The following is a 27,598-nucleotide window of genomic DNA, read 5'->3' as shown; positions in this document are numbered from 1 at the left end:
GAAATCAAGACAAATAAAAAGCATGCCTATAAGTGGTAAGAACAAGCTCAAATGAACTGAACTTTCCAGTTAAAAGAGAAAGGTTATTAGACTTAAACTTTTAAAAAAGATCTAGCAATATGATACTTAAAGAGATTAATAAGCCTTTAAGGCTACAGATAGAGTAAAAGACAAAGGATGAGAAATTCATAGTAAAAGAAAGTTGTTGAAGGTTTGTTAATAACAGACCCGAAAAAGGCAAAAAGAGGATTTCTATATAATAAAAGATTCAATAAATCACTGAGATGCAATAGACCTATATTTTTATGGATCTAATAAAAACAGCCTCAAAATATACAAAAAAGTATTTGCAAATTAATATTTATAGTGGGTGGTATGTAAAAATACAAATTTTGAATAACTAATATATAATATAGTTCCAAACTCAGAAAATATAAAGAGGTACGCAGTTTCCCCCCATCTTTGTCCTTCATTTGTCTAGTTACCACCTCTTTCCTTCAACCCCAGTGTGTTACTGCTTTTAGTTTCATTTTTATCCATAGTTTCTTTGCATAAGGAAGTAATATAAGGAATTCCCTGGTGGTCCAGTGGTTAGCACTCCACGCTTTCACTGCCAGGGGCCCAGGTTCAATCCCTGGTCGGGGATCTAAGATTCCACAAGCCATGCGGCGCAGCAGGAAAAAAACAGACAAAAAAAAGAAATAATATAAAAATCATACTTCTCCCTTTTTTAAAACATGAAAGGTAGCATATTTACATACACTCTTCTGCATCTTCATTATTTTCACTTAATTATAGCTTAAGATTCTTCCATGTTAGGTTGCAGAACCTCTTCACTCATTAATACTGCTGTACATTCCCCTATGTAGATTAACCTGAACCAACCAAACCCATATTGATAGACATTTGGATTGTTTTCAGAGTTTTGCTGTTACAAACAGTGCTGCCATGAATTACCTTTTAGATACATCATTTTGCATGGACACAAGAATATTGGGAGGATAAATTACCCAAAGTGGAATTGTTGGATTAAAAAGTGCATGCATTTGTAATTGTGATAGATAATTGCCAAATAGCCCTCTGTCGGGACTGTATTAATTTTAACTCCCACAAACAATGAATGAGAGTGCCTGTTTGCCTACATGCCAGACTGTTAGCAAAATTTTAAGATTTCTGCCAGTCTTGTCGGTGATAAATAGCATTCTTAATGTCATTTTAATATTTTTTTCTTACTGGGAGTCTGAACACTGTTTCATACATTTAGGGGCCATTTCTATTTCGGTTAAATATCTATTCCTAGCCTTTGACCATTCTTTATTGGGATGTGACAGTGGTATGTTGAAGCTGGCTTGAACCAGTTCATCAGATTCCAGTTGTTAAATTTTCAGGAATTTTATAAGCTGGTTTACATCATATCAATGGCCTCAAATAGGCCACGGTGGGAATATTTACACCAGGGAATTGCAAAACACCACAAGTCAGCAGGACACTCCCCCAACCCCCCCCCTCCCCCACTGCCAGTTCCCCTCTAATTGTCAAACATTTACCAGCACACTTGCTGTTGAACTTATTATTGATACCAAGGAATCTTTTATGTGATAAGGAAATTAGCACCTTATGACATGAATTGCAAATAATTTCCCCCCATTTGTCATTTTCTCGAATTTGCTCATAGTTTTCTTCCTGCCATCCTGAGATTTAAAAAAAAAAAAAAATTAGTCAAATTTATCAATCTTTTCTAATGGCTTTTAATTTTGTTATAGTGAGAATGGACTTTCCACTACAAGTTACAATGGAATTCTCCCATGTTTTCTTTCAGAACTTTTTTTTTTTGGCCGCACTACGTGGCATGTTGGATCTTAGTTCCCCAACCAGGGATTGAACCCGTCCTCCCTGCAGTGGAAGCGCGGAGTCCTAACCAGTGGACCGCCAGGGAAGTTACCTAAAACTTTGATGGTTTCATATTTGACATTTTAATCTTAGGTCCATTTGCTGCTTTTCTTGGTGTAAAGTGTGAAGTATGGATCCAACTTATTTTTCCAAAGCAGAACATTAGCAAATGAGATCCTATAATCCATTTTTTCAAAAGCAACATATTATGTTGAACTACATATTAATCCTTGTGGAATGAAGCAAAAGCAGTGCTTAGAGGGAAGTTCATAGCCCTAAGTTTATATTAGAGGAGAGACTGAATTAGTTTGTTTCCAGTGTGTTAGTGGAAGAACAGAATAAATCCAAAGAAAAGGAGGGAGGAAGTAACAAAGATAAGAGTTAAAGTCAATGAAGTAGGAATTAAACATTCGTTTTAGAAGATTAAGGAATACAAAATGTGATTCGTTGAAAATACTAATAAAATAGGCAAACTTTTGGAAAGGTCAGTTGGAGAATCGTACAAAGCATTGGCAATGATAAAGCAGGTATAAGTGTGGGTCAGTAGAGCTTTAAAGGGTAGTAGAAAACTATGACAATTTTATGTTAACAATTTTAAAACAAATTGGACGAATTTCTAGGGAAAAAACCTGTTTCTTCAAGAAGAACAAAAAACCCAAGTAGTTTTAAGACTACTCATTAAATAATTTGAATCAGTACTTAAAACTCCATCCCCCCACCAAAAGCTAATTACTTAATTAAAATAGAAAAGATATCCAAAATCCCTACCATGCTCAGACGGCTATACATGCAAGTTGTGAAGCATGGGACAGTTCCCGTCTTACATAAACTCAGAGACCAGGAAGAGAGAAAGCTTCCCTCCCTGGTTTCATGTAGCTGTTGTAACCTTGGTACCAGAATCAGATGAGGTACAATACAGACATTCTGTGTATGTGACTGCGTGAGTCATGACAGCGGAGGTTGGATACTTTCAAACCTAATAGATGCAGCTCAGTACGTTTAGGAGAATAATCCTCTTATCTCAGAAGATGGAAGCAAAGCATTAAAACGTTCCAGAAACATTTTTGATAAATTCTTAGCGATTAGGAATGAGTTTTCTTCACTTGTTGAAGTATAGTTTGTGAAATTCCAGAATTATTTTTTTACATGTGGCTCAAGATAGCAAAGCCTACCTCGTGCTTCTCTTGAGCATTGTGCTGTGTGTCCAAGACAGCAGATAAAGTGATCAAAGTGTATTTGCAGGTGGTTTTCTGTTTAGAGAACACCAAATAATCTACATGTAAATTGGTAGGATTAATAAAAGTTTAGCAAGATCCCTAGAGCTAAGATCAAAATATAACAGTCACATTCTTATTTGTCAACAAGTTAGACAATATAATTTAATAAACTATATTGTGTATAATAAAAATAAGGCACCTTTGAATAAGTCTATAAAAATTGAATAAAATTTTTGGAAAAATTATAAGGCTTTATTGAAAGACGTTGAAGAAGGTGAAAAAGAGAAAACGCTAATGAATGGAAAGATCAATATCATAAAGCCACCCCCCCTTCGCCCCCAGATTAACCCCAAATTCCACATTGCCAGTCAGAATTTCAACACGTCTTTTTATTACATCTTCCCGTGCGCATATGCAAGAGAGCAGAGGGCTTTAGGGAAAAGTGGCTGGATTTGCCCTACCAATTAGGAAGGTAGTTTTGAAAAGCTACTCGCAACAGTGTATGTTGCACAGGATGGGCACATGGACTAATGCGGCAGGCGCCACAGTGGAGAAGACGGACCCTTGCATGTATACAAGTACTTGTAAATGACAAAGATGGCTTTGTAGGTTAGTTAAGAAAGGGGTTGAGTAAATTTGTTTGGACCTTCGTCAGTCACACAGAAAAAGTAAAACGGATCTCTCCTTTACATCCTACAGAAAAATCACTTCCGTAACTGAGCTCACAGATAAAATGTTGAGCCAAACAGTAAGTTTTGGAAAAATATATACTCTATGATACGATTAAAAACATTAAAAAATATAAAATAATGCCATCTATTTCTTGGTTATGCAACTATGTATATTAAAAACATAAAGAAATGCTAGGGAATGATGACCACTGGCTTTGGGATCATGTTACCAAGTGTTGGGCGGGGGAGGTGGAGGACACAGGGACATAGCAAAGAAGATTTTTTTTATTTTCTTAGCTGAGAGGGTTTGGATGATCACTTAAAAAATCCTAAGAAATTAGACTCAGTTGTTTTTTCACGTTCAGTTTTCTTTGTGACTTCCTTAGCAGAGTAAAATGCCCTAGCTCACGCGTCGGCCCACCAGGCAACCAGGCACAGGCATCTGAACCCGTGGTGGGACCTTGGACAAATTAAGTAACCCCCTTGCTTCTCTGCTTCCTCATGTGTAAAATGGGAATAATTATATGTTGGTGTGAGGATTTTGAGTGCACACATATATAGCTCATAGTATCCTGTATGATATAGCTCCTAATTTTAGTCTGGATTCTAGAACTTGTAGGTCTTTCATTCAACTGCTAATAAAAGTCATTGATTCTTTCTAGTTTTCTTTCTTTCTTCCTTTTTTTTTTTTTTTAATTAAGTGCAGTGCTTTCTTTTATTGCTCCTTACCTTCCTTTCTTGAACCTTTTCAAGCCTTAGGATTTGTTTTTCCATGTTGCCTTTCTGCAAGCTTTCTCAGTTGATGAGGTAGATGTGCTTTTGAACAGTGTAAGAAGCCAGTGGGAGTTCAAATTGTTTTGTGTTTTCCCCATCAGATTGCTCTTCTGATTGAATTATGGAAGTCAGGGCATTTGTGCCCCTTTGAAAACAAAGAAGCCCTGAATTTTAAAAAGTTCAATTCCTCATCATTCTAGCCTTACCATCAGTGATTTTGTATTTATGAATCCATTTTTATTTTTATGGTTTCATGCTTTAATAATTGGAGTTAACACATTGCTTTACTTACAATGGCAAATATTCTTCATAAATGCCTATGACATTGCATTATTTTTAGGTCATTCCTCTAGGTATTCCTAATATTGATTCTTTCTGTAAACTTCATCTTTTTGCAGCCTAGAAACTTGCTGGCATACATGCTTTTAAAATAGAAGTTTAATGCTACATAGCGAGACACATTTATTCTCCAGGGTGCTGTAGCTTTTGTTGATTGCTGAGTTAAGAAGGTTTTTTTGTTTTATTTTGCATTTACTCTTTTTTTTTTTTCCTATAGTAGTTTTCTGAAGATGACAGCTAATATTCTTTCCTGCTTTTGGAAATTTGACAGATATGTCGGCAATGAACAGGAGAGAGAATTTAATCTGAAAAAAAATTGTGGAAAAAACCCTCAAGTGACTATCACCTCCCCATCTGAAAATAGAATATGCTAAAACAATTGAAAGCAAAGCACCTGATGGGTTCCTGAGTCCCTCTGAGGAGTTTCTGACATGTCTGTAGAATTTGTGTGTGCACACAGGGACGCGTGTCAGGACCACACGTGGGAGACCAGCTCCCCTGGAGGTGGCTCAGCCCTTACCCCTTGCCCGAGGAGTGGTCACGCTTAATTGGAAACATTACGGAAGCACTGTTTTTGCCGTGTCCTCCAGGTCGGATCCGCACGCGACGGCAGAGCTCTGGGAGCGCCACCAATGTCACCTCCACGCCTTCCGACAGTCGGGGCCGCAGCCGCGCCAAAGTGGTCTCACAGTCCCAGCGTAAGAAGTATATTTTATGCTCTCTGCTCTTTTAGTTTTATCCAACAGCCATTCTGCAGCTGAAAATTTATAGTATTTTCATCGACTTCAGGGAAAAACACATTTCTGTGGCTCTAAGACACTGTGAATAATCTTGATGTTTGTTGGATGCTTACAAGACGGGGTATTCCAGTGTACCTGTGTCCCCTTTCCAGGCGATTTACATTTTGTATCCTTAGGCAGTAAACATTGAAATGCAGTTTCCCTCCCCTCAAGCCTCCCAAAGTGAATCGTACCTGGGCTGGGACCCATTTTGCTGTTGATGAGGGATCCTGATGTCATTCAAGAGCAGCTCGTGGGGAGATGACCTCATGCTGAGGTCTCTTCCCAGCGGCAATAAGTACATCCATTCAAAGCTGCCCCCGTCACCCGCTGCGCTAACACGTCACCCTGCTCCTGTCCTCCTGCCAGTGTGGGCTCTCGCTTCGCTCGGCTGCCCTCGCTTCCATTGCTGCTTCTCTGTGTATGTTGGGTCACCTGATTTGTCAACATCAGCCATGAAAGCAGCCGTGGACGGGATGGGCGTTCTGATCTCTCTTAGGACTCAGGCCTGGTGTCTCACTTCCCAGCCTCCCGGTCTGTGCACGTGGAGTGGGGCGGGGGGTCACGGCCCTCCTGGGCAGGCGCCCATGGCGGAGGTGCTCGTCAGCTGACGGGGTCGGCCTCCTTCGTGGCCCCGGGAGCTGTGTGGCTTGTGTAGAGAGCGGCTGGTCTGAGGCCAAACCTTAGCTTCTCTCGTAGGTGTTGAGAATGCCTTCCTCAGCTCCTCCTGGATTTAGATGCTTTCCCCATGTCCCTTTGATAACTAGAGTCCTCATGTTAAAAGAAGCTTATGTCCTTTCTGAAAAGAAAGTGCAAGGTCAGACATATTGCTGTGAGACGACAGCACCCAGGCTTGTTTGTCTGACGCAGAAGCCCATGCTTTTAGTGTGTTACACAATACCACACAGCATAGGTTGTGCAGGGGTAGTCCAGAAGCTTCTGCCTGGGGAGTAGTGTGCAGGCCCTGGTTATTCTGGTGAACCCTAGTGATACCTGGAGTCACAGATAGGTATAATACTCTGGCCATGACCTCATAAATATGAGTCGGGTCTTATCACAAGAAAAATTTTTCTTGGCTAAAAATGTTCGAGACTCAGAATATAGGTCAATACGTTGAAATTGAGTTGAATAAAAAAATGTTTTAACCCTTTAGCTGTATAGGGTTGTTTCCTTTCTTGGAGAGTGAGGGCTGAACAGTATTTTCCATTTCTTTATTTCTGCTGTTTATTGGCATTGGCTTCTGCAAGGGTCCCTGCCCCTAGCTGGGTCCTCTGCTTAAGAGCTGGTGCAAATAAAGTTCCTTCTGTAGTGGGGGATGATAGAACTTTAATTTTTCAGTCTTATAAAAATACTGCACCTTGCCTTGGGGATCCACTTGAAAAGCTCATCAGTTTTATTTCACTCACCAAATTCCACTCAAGGGAAAGAGACAACACCAGCAAACGATCAAGCCTGGACCTTAAACTTACATATATAAATCAAATATTCTTTTAAAAATTATTTTAATAGGTAGATAGGAGCACATCTAGATAGTTTACGAATGTAGCTATACTAGCATTCATAGTTCTGGTTTAAGAGTAAGTAGATTTCGTTAATATTAAATTTAGGACAGTTAACAGTTGGCGTCTTTTGGATAGTTGAGGACTTAAATATGTGAGGATTAATGTTTAAATATTGGAGAATTTGGCATGAGACGTTCAGATGAGACGACCTAGTAGCAGTTCCTTCCACTTGGTTGATGTCTCTGGAGCACCTCCTGTGTGGTAAGCACCGTGTGCAGGGGTGGAGATACACAGACGGTGAGATGCAGTCGCTTCTGCCAGGCTGCTCAGAGCCAGAGCGCAGGTGCCCCCGAAGGGCCCGGCATCTTCTCTGCATCTTGTCCGCCTGGCACTGTGCCTGGCACATGGTAGGTTCATAAGTGTTTCATGAGCAGATCTGAAATAAATGCTAATACAGTATGATGTGTATAAAGTAAAAATAAGTACGGAAATAGGCTAGGAGGAACAAGACCTAGAAAAACAGTTCTTTTGCTAATGTGTTTGTGAACAAAGACATTTGTGCTGTGTTGCATGCTGACCTTCTGTATTGTGTTATTGTCTTTTAATCCACTTTTTGCCTGTCCTTTGGTCTGCTCTCATAATCAAGGATCCAGATCTGCTAATCCTGCTGGTGGTAAGCCATTTCTCTTCTTGCTTTTTTTTTTGTTTTTTGCATTCTCCCTCACCCCATGTTCCTTGCACAATATTAATTTCTCTCTTTATTATAAGCTTAGTTAATCTTTCTGCGTTTTTTCTGTATGTTCAAATTCTAGAGTTTGAAATGGATTTCTTTTCTCCTTTTATACAGCTTAATAGTTTATTTGTGTGCTCAAATTTTATGGGCAAAATTAATAGATCCTGAGACATGTTCTTCATGGGAACGTGTACTGATAATTTTATAATGAATTTCACTTAAACTGTAGTTAAATCAATATAAAGTACTAATTTTTGTAAGTAGTCATCTTAGTGATTTATTTGAATGATGGAGGGGTGTGTGTGTGTGTGTGTGTGTGTGTGTGTGTGTGTGTGTGTGTGTGTGTGTTTAATTTCCAGGTAAGTGTTATTTTGAAGGTTTTTCCCTCTGGGTCATTCTGTTCTGCTACATGATAACGAACACTTGATATTTGCGAATTTTATTGTCTTCTCTGCTTAAGGAGATGATCTAAGTTAATGACTGCCATTTGGGTGTATTGGTACGATCCTTAAAATTTTGCTGCTTTCTTTAAGAAAGAATTTTATTTTACAAGAAATGGTTATATAGGTATCTAGTCACTTAGCCATTTATAAAAATTACTAACCATATTATGATTTTAATTTCTAATTTTATTGCATTCACATCAGGGAATGTTTTCTACATAATTTCTACCCTTGTAAAAGGTTTCTGAGATTTCCTTTGAGGCTTAGTACATAGTCAGTTTTTGTACTATTCCTGTATGGAAATGTGAAAAGAATGTGTACTCTGTTTGTTGGACTATACATTGTGTGTATATGTGGGAGGTGTGTTTATACGTATCTGTATAATTTTGACTGCATGCTCTGCCAGTTTCTGAGTAGTGTATTAATCTTTCATTAGTATTAGTCTTTCTGAGAGGTATATTAATAATTATGGCCTTTTCAGTCTCTCTCTGTATTTTTATCGTTTTTGTGTTTTCTATCTCAAAGCTATGTTACATGGAGCATAAAGTTTCATGATTATTATATCTTTAAGGATAATTATTCTTTAAAATATGAAACATCCTTTTTTCTCTTTTAATGCTGTTTTTTATTCTGTTTTGTTGTTTTGTTTTATGTATGTTGTTTGTCTCTTATAAACAACATACAGTTGAATTTCATTTCAGGTTTTTAAACCAGTCCAGGAATCTGTCTTTTAATAGTTGAATTTAATCCAGCCACATTTATTATGATTACCGATATGTTTGAGCTTATTCTTACCCTTTTATCTTGTGATTTCTGTTTACCGTATTTCTGCCTCCTTTTCCATTTGTTAGATTAATGGAGTCTTCCATTAGTGTTTAAGAAATTTTTGTTATATTTCTACTCTTTCAGCCATTTTTTAACTTACTAACTCCTACAGAAGACAAACCAGTTAATAAATAAACGCCTTTGTGATTATTTGTAGAAATTTGCTGTGCAACCGAGAGGCTTTTTGTACTCAACCTGAGCCTGCTCTTTTGAATCAGAAATTTTGCAGTCATTTCTGTAGAACTCCATCTTTAATTCTCCTGTGTATAAATACTCTTTTATGATAATTTGATGTTCCTTTATGCTCCTTAGTTTTTGAAAAATTAGTGATGTTACCAACTAGAAAGCTATTTTTATATAAAATTCTCTTGGTATTTGATCCAAACTAATGTGTAAACTGACTTCTGAAATTACTGTAATTTATTTCTTGATTTACATCCATTATTCAATTATGTTTCGCTTCATTTTTAGCTGGCAGCCGATCAAGTTCCCCAGGGAAATTGTTGGGAAGTGGTTACAGTGGCCTTGCTGCGGGTTCCTCGAGAGGCCCACCTGCGACACCCTCTTCAGAAAAACGAAGCAAGATTCCCAGGAGTCAGGGATGTAGCCGAGAAACAAGTCCAAACCGCATAGGATTAGGTGAGAATTCTCAAAGATCTTGAAACAGCATTCCCAACCTGGTCATAATTTTGATTATAATCTAATGACTTTGTCTCCTGTGGGAAATAGCTGTTTTTGAACTGAGGATGTCACTTTGCCTGTGTTAAAAAGACATTGCAGTTTGTGCTTTTTACAGATGATCGCAGGTTCAGTTTTCAGTTAGGACTAACAAATATGTGGGGTTTACCTTCACACTGATGGGAAAGAATTACACCATTGTGGGCTTCTGTGGGTTAGAGTCATTTTGCAAAACATTAACCTGGGGGAATGGGCGGGCTTTTTTCCTGCACAATTTCCTGCACAAGAGCACTGTTGCTTTTTCATTTGTCTTTCAGTGATTAGCAATAAATAGCCATTAACCTATATAAATTTTCAGAAGCAATTTGTAGGGTCCACATTTATTTTGATTTTGCTCTTCTCTAACCCAGTTGCTGAAAATTATCATCACAGAATAGGTGTAGTTGTTACTTTTGACATAATGTTGTTCAAACATAAAAACCAAGAAGAAAACTAGGTATATACAGTGTTTATTTTCGTGTTGTAGTGTTTAGTTTCTTTGTAGTAGGATTTTATATGATTGACTCTCAGCAGCTTAACAGTCTTTTACTCTATTAAAATCTAATTTGTATGCTGCCTTTTTAATAAAACGGTTAGAAGTCTTGTGATCTATTGTGAAAAATCTGTGTTCATACTCTTATATTCTCACCTGCTTTCTAAGGGTAAAAACCTACTAATGTGAAATCAGAATACTGTATTCTTTTGTCCTGTTGCCTTACCTTTCTCATTTATTCATTTATCTCCTCAACAACTTTTATTGAGTACTGGAATGTTTACTGTGATGTGCTAGGCACATGTTGTTAGACCTTATGATTAGAAGATAAATGCAGTAGATTTAGCTTCTGACTTCAAAGAGCTTGTGGTCTTAGAGGTGAAAATGTAAGACAGTATGACAGATACCCTGGCAGGTGCTCTGGGACCGTAGACCAGGAATGTCTGCCCCAGTGCTCCTAGGTTTCCTGCCAGGGGAGCCTTCCCAGAATCGGTCCTGTTTTGATGAGGTGTATAAGGTGGCACTAGGCGGGGTGGGGAGATGAGGCAGAAAGGAACCTGTGCAGAAACGGTCAGACGAGAGGGAGCGTCGTGCGCCCTGGGACCGCTAGTGGTTTACCTGACGATAGCCGAGGATGTTTGTCACGGTGGGTGGGAGATGGAGGCAGAGGGACTGGTAGGGTCCAGCTCACGAATGTCCTTGAAGGCTCCCTGAGCTTCGAGAAGGCGGTGGGGGGGCAGGTATTTAAGAAGTAGAATCAAAAGGACTTGGTTTGACCAACATTTCCGAAGCAAGTGAGAAATGTAATCAAGCCGTGGTTTTGTTAAAATGCTGCATGATGCTGACCTTCTGTGGGCATTACGGAACATGGTCTTTGAGCTGACCAGTTATCTGCATCCAGTGATAGCAAGTAATGTGGATACAACCAGAGAAAATATCATGACTGCAATATCTACTGATAAATTTCAGATTTGTTGTTGTCACATACGTGTATTTGGATCTGGTTTTGTTTGGAAAATACATTTGATTTCAAACCTAGGCTTGAGGTTTCAGCTGTCCTTTTCCCACAATTAGTTAAGTTTATAGGATGTTTCTTGGCGATCCTGACTCGTTTCATACTGCTAAAAATTCTTTTCTTTTTTGGGATTTTACTTTTTAAATTTATTAAAGATGCCATTTTTACCTTCTTCTTGAAATTGGGAAATAATCCAACCTCGATTACCTAACATGACTCTAGGACCTGGTAGGCTATGGTCTTAAGTATGAAGTTTGCATTGTGGATAGTTGGAAAGACAGCATTTAATAAGCCTTTGAAAGAAGTCCTGTGGAACGTCATCCATCAGTAAGAACTAAATAGGAGCCTGTTAACCTTCCAAAGCGTTCTTATTTGAAACATCATTTTGAAGAAAGTTGTTTCCTTGATGCTCGTTAAGGGGATTAGTTGTGGATGGAGCTTTGAGGTCATACATACAGTTCTGATTAAAGAAGATACTTTATTTACATTTTTGCACATTGTGAGAATATACATACACAGATATAAAATATATATGAGTAAAGTTCATCTTTCCACGTTTTCCCTCTAGTACCGCTTAGAGATTCCATTTTATGGGGTGTCAGATATGTTAGCATTTTTCTGTAATAGAGTGTATATTTCTTTGATCATTTAGTATATACTGGGTATATGTCTATGTGTCTAAACATTTGGTTCATTGTATAGCAACTTTAAATATAAATATTCAAAAAAAAGTAGGAGCATCTTTTAAGAATATTTTCTATAACCCCCAAACCAGTTAACAGTTTTCATCATAGCTTGGAATTTGCCCTGAGAAATAATTCTAGTTATCTGCAAATTGTATTTGGTTCAACTATGCCTTTTTTTGTTTGAAATAATATTTCTTAACTAAATTTTCCTGTCTCACCTGTGATAAAGATGATGTCAGAGCTCTTTTTCTGTAGCATTTAAGGTTTCTTAAGCAAAACGGGATGTAATTCCTGTTGGATAGCTAAGAAACAAAACCCTGCCACGCCCTTCTTTCTGAAATGTATTCCTTCATAAACTGAGCAAATGGAGGAGTGTGTGTGTAGATTGTTTCCTTCTACGTGTGACTTAGGGCAAAGTCACACAAACAGCTGACATCTACAGCAGTCACGTTTTGGAAGTTGCCTTTGGTTCCCTTGTTCTCCCAACTGTCTACTGAAAAGGCTATGAACGCATTGAACTTTCTGCCCCTAACAGTCTGTGGATATGCATTTAAAGTGTTCTCAGACGATTTTCTGGTTAAATGTGTTTTGAGAAAAATTAAAATTAATAATTCCTTTTAGCTCTTTGTTAGATTAGACTACTGTGTGCAAGACCAAGACATGAGAATGTCTAGGCTAGAGAGACGTTTCATGTCTTTAACTTCCGGGAGTTTTCATTGTTCTTCTTGTACTTCTGCTTTTGATAGGAATTCTGGTAGGATCCTTCCTTGAGAGACAAAAATCAGGAGTTCCCTTAAAACCCTATAAAGGTAGAGTGTCGCTCAAGGAATGAAACCAGTCAGAGGGTTTTCCAGGCTTCCCAGCGTCCCGTGCAGGACTCCAGAACTCCCTGAGAAGCCTGCCTGCTTTTAGGAAGCTCACGCGGCAGGTGTGTTTTATCGTCTCTCCCTCCTCTGCCACCCCTCCTCCAAAACCTGTTCCCACACAGAACGCTCACCCTCGGCACTCGGTACACACACAGGGTGATTCGGTATGTTGTGGTGTAGTTTTGACGCCTAATCAATTAGTCTTTGTAAAAATCGTTAATGTGTATACTTACTTTAAATCCTCCTTGTAGGTTAGTCTTTGGAAGTGGTGTTGCAAGTAAGGGGGAATTTTTTCCTTTTGTGTTTTAAATTATCCAACATTTGAACTGTTGATTTCACCGCTAAGTGTACCTTAATGAAGTTTGGGGCCAAACCGTGCACAGAATTGGAAACAGAATTCTTTTTCTCCGTGTTCCTACCGGCCATATGTTAAAGAAGGCGGTCAGGAGAGATGGGTGAATGAACGCTCTCTGGGCCAAATACGAGGACGGTAGACCTCGTTAAGAATTGTGATTGTTGTTATTTCACATCTCGCATCTACCTGTTCCTTCTCACGCTCTTCATTGACCTCACAAAGCAAGCTCAGCCCGGGGAGGGAGCAGAGATTCCCCACTGCTGTAACATAGCTGCTAACTTAAAGAAGGGAGTGAGAACTGTGTGAAAATTCCGACGTAATCGGGCAAGAGCTATAAGAAAATGGTCAGCTAAGCATGCCCATGTGTGAAGACCTATCAGGACTGTCCTTACTGCTTTTCAGTGATTGTTTTGGAGTGGCCAGTGGAATAAGACAAGGTTTTCACGTATGCCTTTCAGCGGGGACCGCAGACGTACCTACGTACGTACCTTATCTCACGGTACCCTTTTCATTTAAATAGTGGGGACTCTCTCTCACCTTCCTAAGTGGAGGCTGAGATCTAGAGCGGCTGAATGGCTAGACCAGTGAGCTAGCATGGAGCTGGAGAGGGCATTTCTACATTAGATGTGGTAGTGGCCCCCCTAAGGACTCCTTTGTAGGTTTTATGCAACTTTTCATTTATTGACGGGGTCAGTAGATACTCCCTAGTTTTTTAAGTTTAATTTAGCACCTGTTGCTTTGGCCTTCATTGTAGGAGCAGGAGGTGTTTAGAATGTTATCAAGAATTGCTGATTAAATTGTCACTACTACTCTGAGTGAAAACTCAGTGCTTCCACGTCACTATAGCAAAATGAAGGAGAGTTTAGGAATTCCTAGAGAATTCCAAATGAAGCCCCATTTTGACTGATAGCTGAGATTGCGTTCCTGGGCTTGACTTTGCCTTGCTCCCCAGCACAGACCTGATAAACCTTTGGACATCACTTAGGTCCCTTTAGGGTCTAATTCACCTCTGGTACTGAGCAGAGACCACAATAGGAAGTTGGTTTGGTTTTTCACTTCCATGTTCTTCTAATTCAGGGAGTTTTATGATTCTGGTTTGTAAGACATTCTTGTTATGGTTTGGCCATATAATAAATCTACCTTTGCTCTGAAATTATAGGCTTTGCTCATTGCAATGTAGTAAACATGGCGGTTTTTACATCAGTGAATCAAGTTTATATTTTCCAAAACTTCTGAGAAAGGCATTTCTGTCTAATCCAGAATTAGTAGATCCTCTCAAGATGGAAATATTTGTTGTTCCCATCTGCTGTCATGTAGGCGGCTACGTGCTTTCAGTTTGCGAAGTTGTTTTTGAGTATTTTGCCAGTACTGCGTTTCTGTTATCTCAAAGTAAGTTGAAAAATAAGAAAATCATGGTCTTTCATGAGATTTATGGCCAAGTTATATTAGCCGTTAGGCTGTTCATGGGGTTCTGTCGTCTCAGTGTCCTGTGATGTGAGAAAGTAATTGGCTGTTCTCAGGCCAGTGGATGATCTTTAACCATGACTGTTGGGATTATCAGGCCACCTGGGATGGACTCAGGTGTGAGGCTGGGTGAGTGGAGGTGCTTGGCTAGGGGTGACAGACGGATCTTTTTGGATTCCATAGAAAACACAGGAATTCATGTCGAGACCAGTGAATGAGGGGTTAGCAGTCCCGATTCTTTATATCTGCACACTGATTTGCAGCAGGCAGGCTCTCTAGCAGGGTCAGTCCTCACGACTTCTCTTTGTAAAGCAGGCCAGGCTGGGGGAAGTGAACAGTCTTCCTTTTAATTAGGTAAGTTCATGGAGTTCAGTGACCAGAGCCTTTATTCTGTTTTTAATCCAAATTAAAGTATCTTTCTAAGGACCCAGTGCATATGAAAATGACTGTGGCCTTTTATTATCCTCTCGGGGAGGAGTGTGGTGAAACCGTAGAAACTGATCATTTCCAGAAGACTTTGGATCTCGTATATTCTGATCCAGTTTGCTCTATTGGAGAGCTTTCTATTCCATTTCTTACCTTTAGGTGTTATTTCACCTTCCTACTGAAATGCCCAGCTTTGTGAGGCCGTGGGCAGGTCCAGCTTTGCCCACCCCCTCCTGTCGTTGGCCCGTCAGTCAGTGAGGCCCGAGCAGGGGCAGGCGCGGGCCGTGTCGCGATTACGTGAACGGAATGTGACTGACCATGTGTGAGTTTCTCTGTCTTCGTTAAACTTGTTCCCCTTCTCTGAAACCCCTCATGCTGCACGCTAGCACGGAGCAGCCGTATCCCTCGACCCAGCATGAGTCAAGGGTGCAGCCGCGATGCCAGCCGTGAGAGCAGCCGCGATACGAGCCCCGCTCGGGGCTTCCCTCCGCTCGGTGAGTACCCGCCGGCCTGGCTGCTGGGGCTCCTCCCGCCCCGCCGGGCCCAGCCGCCTGCCTCTGTCCCCCGCCGCTGTCCCGTGGGCCTCTCCGCTCCCGTCCTCTTCCCGAGCCTCCCTTCCTGTCCCCTCTGCATGCTCGGATTCTGGCAGTTCCCAGTTTTCACATATCAGGGGAAGAAAGCACCCCTTCGCTCTGTACTGTTGTCGCTTAGGACCACTTGCTCCGGGCAAGCCCGTCTGCGAGGTCGCTGCCAGCGTGGGGCGCAGCTCAGCCAGGGACCACTGCTGCTTAAGAGCTGAGCGTGCCCGAAGTGTCTCCGTACTCAGTGAATCGCTGCAGCCTGTTTTGAATTTCACCAGGGATCAGCCCATGCGTGATTCACTTCAGAGAAGGAAGAAAAAAAAAAGTATAATCATGATAACGTTTAGGAAACTAAGCGCGTGCTCGGTTTGGGGGTGAGCACATTAATCGAAAAAGCAGCATGAATATTAGCTCTCGTTCTGTTAAACGAGTCACTTCAAAGTTTTCTTTAAAGCAGTCTGCAAATTGCTTTTGGATAAACGGCCTAAGTGTACAGCACAATGCAAAACCTTGATGTTCACTGTTAATTATTAAGATACTTTTCATTCTTCCTGGGCTCAACAGGCTGTTTAATGTTTGTGATCCGGTGCCACCCCAGGACAAAAAATTTACAGCGTTTGGTGGCCATGGTACATGGTAATATTGTACCTCTGATCACCAGTTCGGTGTCAGTTGGGGCTGCTTGTCTGACACATGCCCCCCGTTTCAGTTTTCCTTACAGCTAGAATTTGTACTTCAACAATTTCTAGTATTCAAGAAAAACAAGACCGAAAGAGAAACATTTATCCTTTATAGAATATTGAATTTACATTTTCTATTTCGTTTTAATAGTCTTGCCTTTCTCTAAAATGGACATATACCTTTTTACCTAATGCAAATTATTAATCCCCGAAGACGTCTATCAACACATACTTTCACACACACACACATACACAAAAGAAAAGAAATGTTTTGTATTCTTCAGTAATTGTGTTTTAGTTCTTGGGCGTATTAAGTGCTGTACAGCTGTGTATTTTCCTCATGATAAGCATGGCAGGTAGAAGTCACTTTATACCGGTAGGGCCTAGGCCTGAAGTTATTCTCTGGAACTGTGGACTGCAGCAGTCTGTTATTTTGACTCTAATTATGAAAGGGGTCTTTCAAATATAAAAATGTCACTCTGGAAGATGGATGTTACAGCAAAAGCATAAGGTTTTAATATTTGCCACTATCTCCTTCTAATGTCGTACACTCCTTCCCAGTATCTTTTCTCCCCCGATTAGTATCAGTACTCAGAATCTAGACCTGTTTCTTCATGACCACTGTCCCTCGTGGCGTTCTCAGAAAGAGCAGGCGGACAGATGCAGGGCCCTCTAGACGATCACCTGACTTGGTGAGGAGATACCTGTGTGAGGTGTCCTGCTTGATGGGCATGAGGGCCTGAGTGGGGCAGCTCACCTGGTCCCTGCCAGCTCTTCCACAGCAGTCCACAGCATTAGATCAGAATCCTCAAAAATCCAGGGCAGCAAGGGTGATTTTTTTTCTGAGTGAACTGGTGGTTTTTCCTTTTAAGTTAAGGCTGTGTATCTATGCATCCTTGTTCACGATTTGACCTTCGAAATAACCTGTTCTATAAGTGAACAGTTCAGTCTGGTTCTTGGTTATCTTGCCTCTTAGAGTTCAGTGTGTTTATTTCACATGTACACTGCTGTTTTTGTTCCTGTCCATGGAAGCAGCCTTTGTGACCCAGCATGTGGTCTGTGGACCAGGCAAGGTGTGCTCGATTCTTGAGGTCCTGATTGGACCCTGAGGAGCTGAGGGATCCAGTCTGATTTCCACTGAAGTGTTTTGGTAACAGCCCGGGTTGTGGACGTGTGTCATTGCTGCTACCACAGCTGGAGCTGTGGCTGCAGACATCTCCCCTTCTCACAAGCTCTGGCACCAGCGTGGTCTTCTGTGTGGTCAGGGCGGGAGTTCACATCATTTCAGCTCGGTTTTTAGACCATGACTTTTTTTTTCTTTCTTGTTGGGTTAAATCTGTTCATAAAACTGCTGTCCAGCAAGAACAGCACCAGTGCCCACGTGTCCCTGGCACCGTGCTGAGCGGTCAGTGGGCATATAATCCTTGCGGGTCCTCTTCAGCCTCTGGGACAGGTATCGTCGTCCCTCTTGTCTGGATGACAAAACCAAGACCTGGGGAGAGGAGGCCACTTTCCCAAGGCCACGCGGGTCTGACTTCAAAGCGTGGCTGTTCCCCTGCCTCACCTGAGGTGTCTTTCATTGGTTGCTCCGAAATGTACTAACTGCTTTCTGAGGCCTCTCCAGGCTCAGGTACAGAGAAAGTGCTTGGCCACGTTTCTGAGTCGGGATTTCCAGGTGTGGCGATGGCACCTGGGAATTCATGGATAAGTCCCAAAGGTTGCTGCCCCCTGGGGAGCTTCCTGCGCTCTTCGGAGAGTGTGATGTTTCCTTCTTATTCTCATTCACTTTAATGTTCATTTCCTACCCCCTTCATAAGTCAGTGAGATTTTGCATTAGTGCCCCTTTGAATCAACTTACGTAGCCAACCTTCACTTTTTAAAAGAAAAGGACAGAAGTAATTCTGTTTCAGTGACTACATATTGGGTTTGAGCTTGCATTTTTCTTAAAAAGTTATTTTGGACCATTTTAATGGTATGAATACATAGTGACAGTGACAGCTTTTAGGTGAGATTAAGGCTCTAGGACTCTGCTGTCAATGAGGCTTTGACGTAAGCGGGTCCACCTTGGATTCCATTGTGGGACGTTCACTTGAGAACGTGACAGAGGACTTGTTACGTGACGGATTTGCTGTAGAATATTCTGTTGAAACAGAACCAAAGGACGACTTTATAAGGAACCTTCAGATCAGGTGTTGCTTAAACATGGTTTCCAGTTTAAACTATCAGGATATGATACCATTGTGCTTGTACAAGAAATGAATAGTTTGCTTCACTCTAACAAAGTGTTTTGCCAGTTTCCTTATTTAAGGAAAGTGGTTGTTTTGTAATACCTGTTTTAGAGCTTGCTGACTTAGTTTTGTGTATCTCGAGGAATTAGGGATTTTCTTTTTCTTTCGCATGCTAGTAAAAATTTGTCCTTACTGACCAGGTAACCTTTGCTGTTCAGTACCCCTTATCCCGCAGATATGCACATTTCACAAGGTGACATGAGCTTAAGTAAATAAAATTGTATTGAAGAGTTTGGGGTTTTGCCATTTCATGACTAAGCATGTAAATGTGGGAGGATTCTGGACTCTGGCACTGCTTAGTGTCACTCTGTGAAACCTATGAACTCTCTGTGCTACAGTCACCGTGTTCTTTCTAAGTAATGATAGAAGCATGTTATCTTTTTTTTTTCGTTTTTTTATTTTTTCTTTTTTTGAGGTAAAGAAAAAGCCACATATTATGTGGCACTCGGGTCAATAAATTCAGGTTTGGACCCAAGCCTGTATTTCATAACTGTTTCTAAAAGTTATTCTCTCCACACGAGGATGGAGTTTGGCATATCTTTCTCAGACTGATGAATTGATGTGATTATTATGAGTACTTGCTAGCAAAATAATATTTATTAACCAGCACTGCTGCTGTTAACCACCACGGTTTATTCTGTGCCTGGCAGCGTTTCAAGTGTTTGATGTATAGTCTCTCCTAATTCTCTTAACTCCCAAGAGGAGGGTACCCTTGTTGGCCCCATTTCACAGATGAGGAACTGAGACACAGAGGGGTTTAGTACTTTGTCCAAAGCCCACACAGCTAGTTGTGATCTGACCAGGACTTGCCCCCCATGTGTCACGGAGCTGGTGCTCATAACCAGAGGCCTGCAAATGCCTCTCCAAGGAAGGCTGTTAAACTTATTACAGCCAACTTTCCAACAGTTAAAACAGTGAGTTCATTAATCATTAGGATATTTCTGCAACAGAACAGCACACATGTTGACTAGGGAAAATGGAATTCAGTTGTTGAGCCCCCTTTCTTTTTTCTTTTTAATTGATTTATTTTTTAATCTGTGAAGCATAAAGTCTTTTATTTCTTTTTTATTGAAGTATAGTTGATGTACAACATTGTGTTAATTTCTGCTGTACAGCAAAGTGATTCAGTTATACATACGTACGTTCTTTTTCATGTCCTTTTCCATGATGGTTTGTCACAGTATATTGAACGGAGTTCCCTGTGCTCCACAGCGGGACCTTGTTGTGTATCCATCCTGTATATGAAAGCCCCCTGTTTGTGACTTCATTCTGTGTCTGTCGAGAGAACGTCGTGAACTTCTCCGCTTCTGTTTCTGGTGCATGGTCGCGTGTGCATCGCATCCTGACGGGAGGCGTGGCCCATCCTGCTGCCCCGCCCCCTCGGCGCGCCCCCGGCGTCCTTCCCGTGCCCGGTCCGTGGTGGCGACGGCGGCTCCCGGCGGCAGCGTGCACCCGGGGCGGGGCCGCGGGGTGCACAGGCAGCCCTCCCCCTGCGCCAGCGCCCCGCGTGCAGCCCGGGCATTGGCGCTCGCTGTCCGTTCGCACCCCACACCCATCTCTTTCCGTGAGGAAACACGGCCGCGTGGGGAGCGGCCCCGCGTTCCCTCCGGCCTGTGGCCGCTGCTGTCTCGGGTTCTCGTGTGTTAACCCTGTGGGTGCTGCCGTTCCTTTTCCCTGCAGCCTCTCGACGTCATTCCAGGTCCACTAGTGCTCTCGCCACGGCTGACTCTGTTGGGCCGTCAGGTGAACACGCGCTCTTGCATGCCGTGCCTGTCCACGCTCATTGTCACATCTGTTCCCATCAGTGTCCGCTCGCACTCGGCATGTATGCACCGCGTATTTTCTTTCCCCCCACGATGTGCTTCTATTTTTTTTTTTTTAAGTTGCTGAATGTTTATGGTCCTGTTAATAGGCCGTAGATGCTTTGTAGCCTGTTTGAAGACATCGTTTCTCCAGTGTTCGTACTTATGTTAAAACAAAACAAAACAAAAGGATGGGGAAGCACTTCTGCCCCTCCTATCACTCCCTCCCCCAGGAAAACAGCAGCCCCGGATAGGTGTCCTGAAGGGTCCCTCGGAGGAAATGGGGTGTGGACGTCATCCAGCAGAGGCTTTCGTCTCTCAGTCTCAGCTCCCAATAAAGTGGTGTCTGTTAATGCTAGTTGCTACCGTCCGGTTCTAATTACTTGGAGGTACTATTTAGTGACCAGATGTTCCAGATTATAGCAAATCTCATTTCATATGTATTGAAGGAAATGGATTGTCCTAAAGCTTTTATGGAAAAACAAATCATGATTAGGATAATCAAGTCAGGCCAAAGGTAGCCTTTGCAGCCTGCAGACCCGAAACACTCCATCTCAGCCCCATTATAACAATACCCCAAATGCCCTGGTTAGCCCCTGGGGCAGAAAGTGAGCGTACAATAATGCATCAGTTTGCCGGATTTAACTGCCATCATTTTGGTACGCTAATAATCCCTAATGACTGTAGTTTATCAACTGAGTACAAGGCATAATCTATTAAATCAGACTGTTGATGGTGACAACTGTGACCAATTTACTGAGTTAGTGTCTCTGTTTTTCCTCCAAATGAAGCCACCTATGCATTTTATTATGTATTCTCTGATTAGGATATTCCCCTGAAGATTATGGGCCTGACTGAGGGCACAGTCATATATATCCATCTCCTGGAAACTGGACAGTACCAGAGAGAACGCAGAGTAGATTTTGGTCTGGCGAAAACAAAAGGCTTATAAATTTTCTTAGGTCCAGACAAACATTTCCCCTTAAGATTTGAAATTCAGTTATCTACAATGTATATCAAATGATCTGCAGTCACTGTGTATGGCAAAGCTGTATGCCTCTGGGAAGCACAAAATAATTGCTTTGTTCTTACAGTTTTAATTTTGTGTCTGAAAAAATCAGTATTATCCCTGGAGCAAGAATTGCTGGCATGAAACCTACTTTTTTTTTTTTTTTTTTAAGATTCTGTTTTATTTACGTTTATGCTGGGTAATTTTTAAATGGCTTATAACTGAATTACTTCATTCTGTTACTCATAAATCCCTTACTATCTACCCTTTTTTAATGGAAAAAAAAAGAGACTTGAACAAAGATCATTTATAAAACTATGTACATAATAAATCTCAAATTTATAATGTTATTTCAGGTGATGATTTATATTCGAGAGAGAGAGAATTGTTTTGTGGTCTTTTTTTAGTTTATTTGGCACATTAAATCACCTTTTAAACATACACGTAATGGTGAAATTCAGTACAAGCAACAAGTGCATTAAAAAAGGGGATAGTATAACATACAATTTTTGTTTCCCTCTGAAAATTCATAACTATATAGCTTTTGATTAGCAGTGTTTAAATCTTTTTCCCCTTTCTGTGGCAGTGGAAGGTATAACGTTTCAAAGCTGACAATTTAAAAAAGCTAAATAACACTTCACTTTTAGAGCTCCCCAGTTTGTAGATGATGTCTTGTTACCTGCCCAAAATTTTAAATATATCATTTTATAGGAAAGATCAATTATGTAAAACAGACATTAGCTTTCTTTGATTATTTTTTTTTCTAAATGCTTCATTACTAGAATATGGCACATGCAGAGATTTTCCTTGTCCAAACGGTGTCTTATTTGTTAACAAAGAGAAAGCATTTTTAATCTTAACATTTTTCTTCCGAAGGTTGATTATACATTAGCATTTTAAATAAGAACCTTTTACCGGACTGCTTTGTCTTGAGCTGCCACGGCTGTGAGCAGCAAGGCCTCACAAGGGCAGTGAGTCCCACGTAATCTCAGCACTTCTTAAGGAAGGCTGGTCAGCTAACGGAATGGGACTTCTAAAAGTTAGTCTTTCTGGATTCGGCGCTTTCACTGCCATGGGCCAGGGTTCAATCCCTGGTTGGGGAACTAGGATCCCGCAAGCCGTGCGGCCAAAAAAAAATTAAAAAGTTAGTTTTTATTGTCCGCGCTTGTAAACAGGCATAGAATAGCTGTTTGAACTGCTAAAGTCGGGAACTTTTTTGCATTCTGTCCATTTGGTTGACACGTATAAAGATTATCCTTTAAAAATCCTTTGAGGGACTCAGGAGAAATTTATATTATCTGAATGATTAATGTTTTGCAGCGAAGATACTAGCTTTTCGTGGTGAAGATTAAAGAATTTTAATAAACTGATTTTTAAATAGCCTTTGGTGACACAGGCATCATGATGAACAAATACCTAGTATTAATTGAGCTTGATAACTGTTAAACAGTGGAGACACTAATGAAAATTTGCACAGAGATCAGTTTAATACATTTGTTTCAAATTTTAACTTTTTATTACACATTGCGTTAGAACTCATTGATCAAACCGTGAAGCTTTCTAATTAGTTTGACCAAATATCAGGGCCGCTAGCCTTTAGAGAGAATGCTGTATACATGAAAAGACTACCCTCACGGCCCAGCCACCTTGTATAATAAGGTCCCCCCCATGTCTCAACACTTTTCAAAAATAGACTGTCATTAAAGAACCGTTTCAGTTGTCAGGATGCTTTTTGGCACGATCGTATTAAATGTGAACAGTGTAACCTCTGCCACTGATAATAAGCAGGTCAGGTGTAGTTGAAACTACAAGTCAGGTGCAGTGAAAATTGGCTAGAGATGCTTCCGCCCTCTGTCCAGTAAGTGGGACGAGGCAGGAGCCGTCGCAAAGAAATGAAAACACGTGAGTTAAAGTGACACATCTTTTGCTTTTGTTTTTTAACTAGACCGGTTTGGGCTCGGCCAGGCAGGAAGAATACCTGGCTCTGTGAATGCCATGCGGGTTCTGAGCACCAGTGCAGATCTGGAAGCTGCTGTTGCTGATGCTTTGGTAAGAGGCACGACGTGTGTGGAGTCTCTTTGAATTACTCACCTGCGTTTTCCTCTGTCTTAACAGGAAGTAGTCTCCAAACCAGGTCACTAAATCAGCTTTGACACCCTTTAAACTGTGTAAATTTGTATTATTGTTCGTTTCTTCTTAAACTGTGACCTCTGTACGTACGTGAAAACTGGCCTTACAAGACACATTAGCATCAAGTACGTCTTCTGTGCTCCTCAGTGTCAACGAAGTTGTGATGACATCAGGCTTCTCTGATGTCATTGGGCTTCTTCTTTTCCTTTTTTATCTTTTTTTTTTTTTTTTCCCAGCATTTCCTTTATTCCCTTCTATTGCTTCTGTTGCTTTACAGGCTTTGATGGCATAGCCTAAGCAAATCATTGTATAACAGTAGGTCACAGCGTTTGTGGTTTGAAAATCTTGTGTTGATTCCATTTCCCTCACTAGTTGTTCCATATGATTTTATGTTTGTTTAAATGAGTCCTTAAGTCATTATTTACGGCAGTGTTCCCAGATTTTAGGTGAACTCTCTGAGGGTATGAAGCACCAGTGGAGCGTGCTTTTGCATTGTTATAATGTAATGTCTAAAAAAGCAACATAAAGCGATTAGAAGTCCTTGAACTCGTGGTTATAGCAAAAAATTCCTTAGTAGAATCAGCCTGTGGTCAAACTGCCTTTTAAAGATGCATTTCAGCTGGTAGTAACACAGCCTCTTGTACTTTCTGGTTTATGTGCTCAGCATTTAAAATAGACATTCTTTAGAACTGCCTGATCTCTGGTCTTGCTTGTACTGTTTTAAGACTTGTTCTCTTCTAATGAACAAAGGTAATACCCTGCTTTCAGACCCTGAGGTTTTAAATCCAGCCGTGTTTCATCCGCTCAAAACTTTATAGCGTGTGGCCACAGTGATCAGACCCCTGAGGTTTTAAATCCAGCCGTGTTTCATCCGATCAAAACTTTCTAGTGTGTGGCTATAGGATCAGACCCTGAGGTTTTAAATCCAGCCGTGTTTCATCCAGTCAAAACTTTATAGCGTGTGGCCACAGTGATTCCAACTCTCATCCCTCCCGGCCCTCTGTCATTTATTCCTGCTCAGCCAGATTTCTCTGGCAAGCATCTGTGAGCAAGCAGTTTTCCGCTCTCCTCATGGTTTCACGGTGAGGGCTGCCCGGCCAGCTCTGTTCCTCAGCCTTGTGGGTAGCAGGGCTTTTTCTGGCAGATACTGGAGTTCAGGATAATTGCTTTAAGCAGGACTTTAACTTAAGAGTCACGAGACGGCACACAGTTGTGTGAAGCGGTTCTTCCTTCCAAGTTGCAGCATTTGGAATCTGTTTCTTACTTATTCCGGGACTTGAAGGAGTGGGGGCCAGAGGGGTGAGAAGTGATGGATGCGCAAAGCCCTCGGTGAGACAGCACTTCGGTGGGGGGGGGGGGAGGGGTACAGTGCCCAGAGTGCCAGGGGGCAGAGCAGGACTGGAGAGTCTGGGCTTTGCCTTCACCTGACTTGGGCTTTTCTCTGAGCTCCGGCTCCCCTTACACCCCCGCTGCCCTCACTAGTACGTTTTGTCCAGACTGCTTGGTCTCTCCAAGTGACCTGCTTCAGAAGAGACAGCGCCGGGATGGTACACAGTCCTTGCTCGCAGAAAAGAAGTCCCGGGGCAGCATCTGTCCTAGGAGCAGGCGACAGAGTTAATAGCGACATTAGGGATATACCTCAGTGCTATGGGGAGAGTTTCAGCAGAGAATTCCAGCAGATACCGGAAGGTCTCGTAAGAGGTGTAGGAGGGTTAGGAAATGCCATTGTGAAAGCGTTCTTTGTTATTTGCTTGACACGAATCGCTTGCTAACCTGTATTTTTGGTTTGCTAAGATATGTTCTGCTGTACACTTTTGTTGCAAGAACGATCCCCACATACGCTTCTGACATAATTCTCTATGCTTTTTCCCCATCCTTCAATATTTTCCTGCCTACAGCTGTTAGGAGACTCCAGGAGCAAGGTACCAGTGCTTTAACTTTTGTTTTATGTTTGGTTTTTTTTTTTCTTTTTTTTTCTGTTGAGTATATTTCCTTTAGGAGCTGGTAAAAGCAACAAAAAAAGCAGCATAGTATAGAAATTCTGTTCTGAATTGTGATTTTGTGGAAACTAGCGACGCTGTTGCTAGTGATGGAACTGGTCATCTCTCACATTTGCCTCAGTGGTGTTTTCGAATATCAAGCTCTGACCCTTTTCCTACTAGTGTTTCATTTTAGTTATTAACCTAGTTTGTGTCTCCTCTTATGTCGTTATTATTTCATGAATGGACACATTCAACATTTTTCTTATCTTAGGAATCTAGTTGATGTGTAAGTGAGATGACCATATAATTATCACCCTACCAAGGATACTTTTGAGAGTGAGAGAGGGTGCTGTTAATAATTATGCTGGGACAGTAGGTGGAAGGCAGAACTGTCCCGGCATACAAGTCACATTCCTAGAAAATCACATCGGTGCAATTTAAGCCAGTAGCTATTTGTTTTTCTCTTAGAGAAACCATATTTTATAAGTTTTATCTATTTTATGTAGCTGTTGCTAAATTATAGAGGGATTTAACTTACAGTTTTACATTCAGAGGTAAGAGAAATGAATGACACGGGTATTCTAGTCTACAGGAGGACTATTAGTGTTGTAAAACTTTAAGTCCTTAATAAAAATGGTTTAGATCATTTAGGAATCCTTTTATGTAGGACACTCTGCCCCTGACATTGCAGTGCCAGACGTTCTCAAGGAAGCATGAATATTCAAACAAGTTTACTCACAGACCCTGCTCAAGATAGATTGCTTTTGATTGGGAAGGGGCTGTTGGGCGCTCATACTTACAGTGCTTCAGGTGCCAAGCCGGGCTGTTTAACATGTAATTCCACTTAATCCTGACAACAAGCCTGTGGGAAGGGTAATCACTGTCATCTCAAAGATGGGGAAACTGAAGCAGACAGATGAGGAGGCTTTCTGAAGTCACACAGCCAGTCTGTCTTACTGAGAAGGCCCCGCACCGTGCTAGAGATCATGCTCTTTCCTCCCTGCTGTGGGTTGCCCTGCTTGTTACTCACCCGACGTCTGCTTTTCTGTGTTTACTCCCCTCATCTGTAAGCGCAGGGAGAGGGCGGTGCATGCGCCTGTGTGTGTGTGTGTGTCTGCGTTTAGCGCTTTGTCGTTGGTTTTGTTTGGTGAGACTCACGTCACCTGTCCTTACATCTGGCAGAAGAAGCCCGTGAGGAGGAGGTATGAGCCATACGGGATGTATTCTGACGACGACGCCAACAGCGACGCGTCCAGCGTGTGCTCCGAGCGCTCGTACAGCTCCCGGAACGGGGGCGTCCCCCACTACCTGCGCCAGACCGAGGATGTGGCCGAGGTGCTCAACCACTGCGCCAGCTCCAACTGGTCCGAGCGCAAGGAGGGGCTCCTGGGCCTGCAGAACCTGCTGAAGAGCCAGAGGACGCTGAGGTGAGGGCCGGAGGCCAGGTTGGTGAGCTCAGGCCGAGGCCCGTGGTGCGCTCCCGGGGCCTTCCCCGGGCTCCCGTCGTCTCGGGAGTTCTTACGGAATTCCAGCCACCGGGGCAGGCGCTAAAGGCGCTGGGAGGGCTGAGTCATGGTCCTTGCCTTCCGGAGAACTTGACATATCCGGCAAACACTTTGTAACTGATTAGGCTTAGAAAGCATTTGGTTCCTTATGGCTTACACTCGTCTATTAGGTGTTATTTGAGAAATCTCGGTACAGTTTGCAATTTAGGTCAAAAGTAAAACAAGTCTGCAGGTTGGTATGGTTTATTACACTTTAGAGTCATGGATAAAATGATACCAGCCTCAGTCTAAAATGTTTTGATACACATAGGCGTAGGTGTAGTTTATAAATATGCAGAGTAAAGAGATACTCAGATAGGGTACTCTGAAGTACTCTTTAGCTTTAGAATTGATTATTTTTGCTTTTCTCTTTGTTTCCGTATTTCA

General features: G+C 41.6%; 1 protein-coding gene across 18 annotated transcripts in view; it reads left to right on the top strand.

Moving 5' to 3' along the window:
- CLASP1 (cytoplasmic linker associated protein 1) overlaps nucleotides 1-27,598 on the top strand; it is a 260,361-nt gene that overhangs the window by 169,919 nt on the left and 62,844 nt on the right. For 8 of the 18 annotated variants that reach the window (XM_082397795.1, XM_082397806.1, XM_082397805.1 and 5 more), the window contains 7 exons: nucleotides 5,482-5,589; nucleotides 7,819-7,845; nucleotides 9,645-9,812; nucleotides 15,582-15,689; nucleotides 23,501-23,604; nucleotides 25,584-25,607; nucleotides 26,850-27,094. In XM_082397795.1, the coding sequence (XP_082253921.1) occupies nucleotides 5,482-5,589; nucleotides 7,819-7,845; nucleotides 9,645-9,812; nucleotides 15,582-15,689; nucleotides 23,501-23,604; nucleotides 25,584-25,607; nucleotides 26,850-27,094 (784 nt within the window). Of the gene's footprint in view, nucleotides 1-5,481; nucleotides 5,590-7,818; nucleotides 7,846-9,644; nucleotides 9,813-15,581; nucleotides 15,690-20,424; nucleotides 20,488-23,500; nucleotides 23,605-25,583; nucleotides 25,608-26,849; nucleotides 27,095-27,598 lie in introns of all 18 variants that reach the window. The other 10 variants (XM_082397807.1, XM_082397803.1, XM_082397808.1 and 7 more) reach the window with 7 other exon arrangements.

Source organism: Balaenoptera borealis (assembly GCF_965194805.1).
Source record: "Balaenoptera borealis genome assembly, chromosome: 6".
Classification (NCBI taxonomy): Eukaryota; Metazoa; Chordata; class Mammalia; order Artiodactyla; family Balaenopteridae; genus Balaenoptera; species Balaenoptera borealis.
The sequence above is the reverse complement of the archived record's forward strand: the minus strand, read 5'-3'. Positions and strand labels throughout refer to the sequence as shown.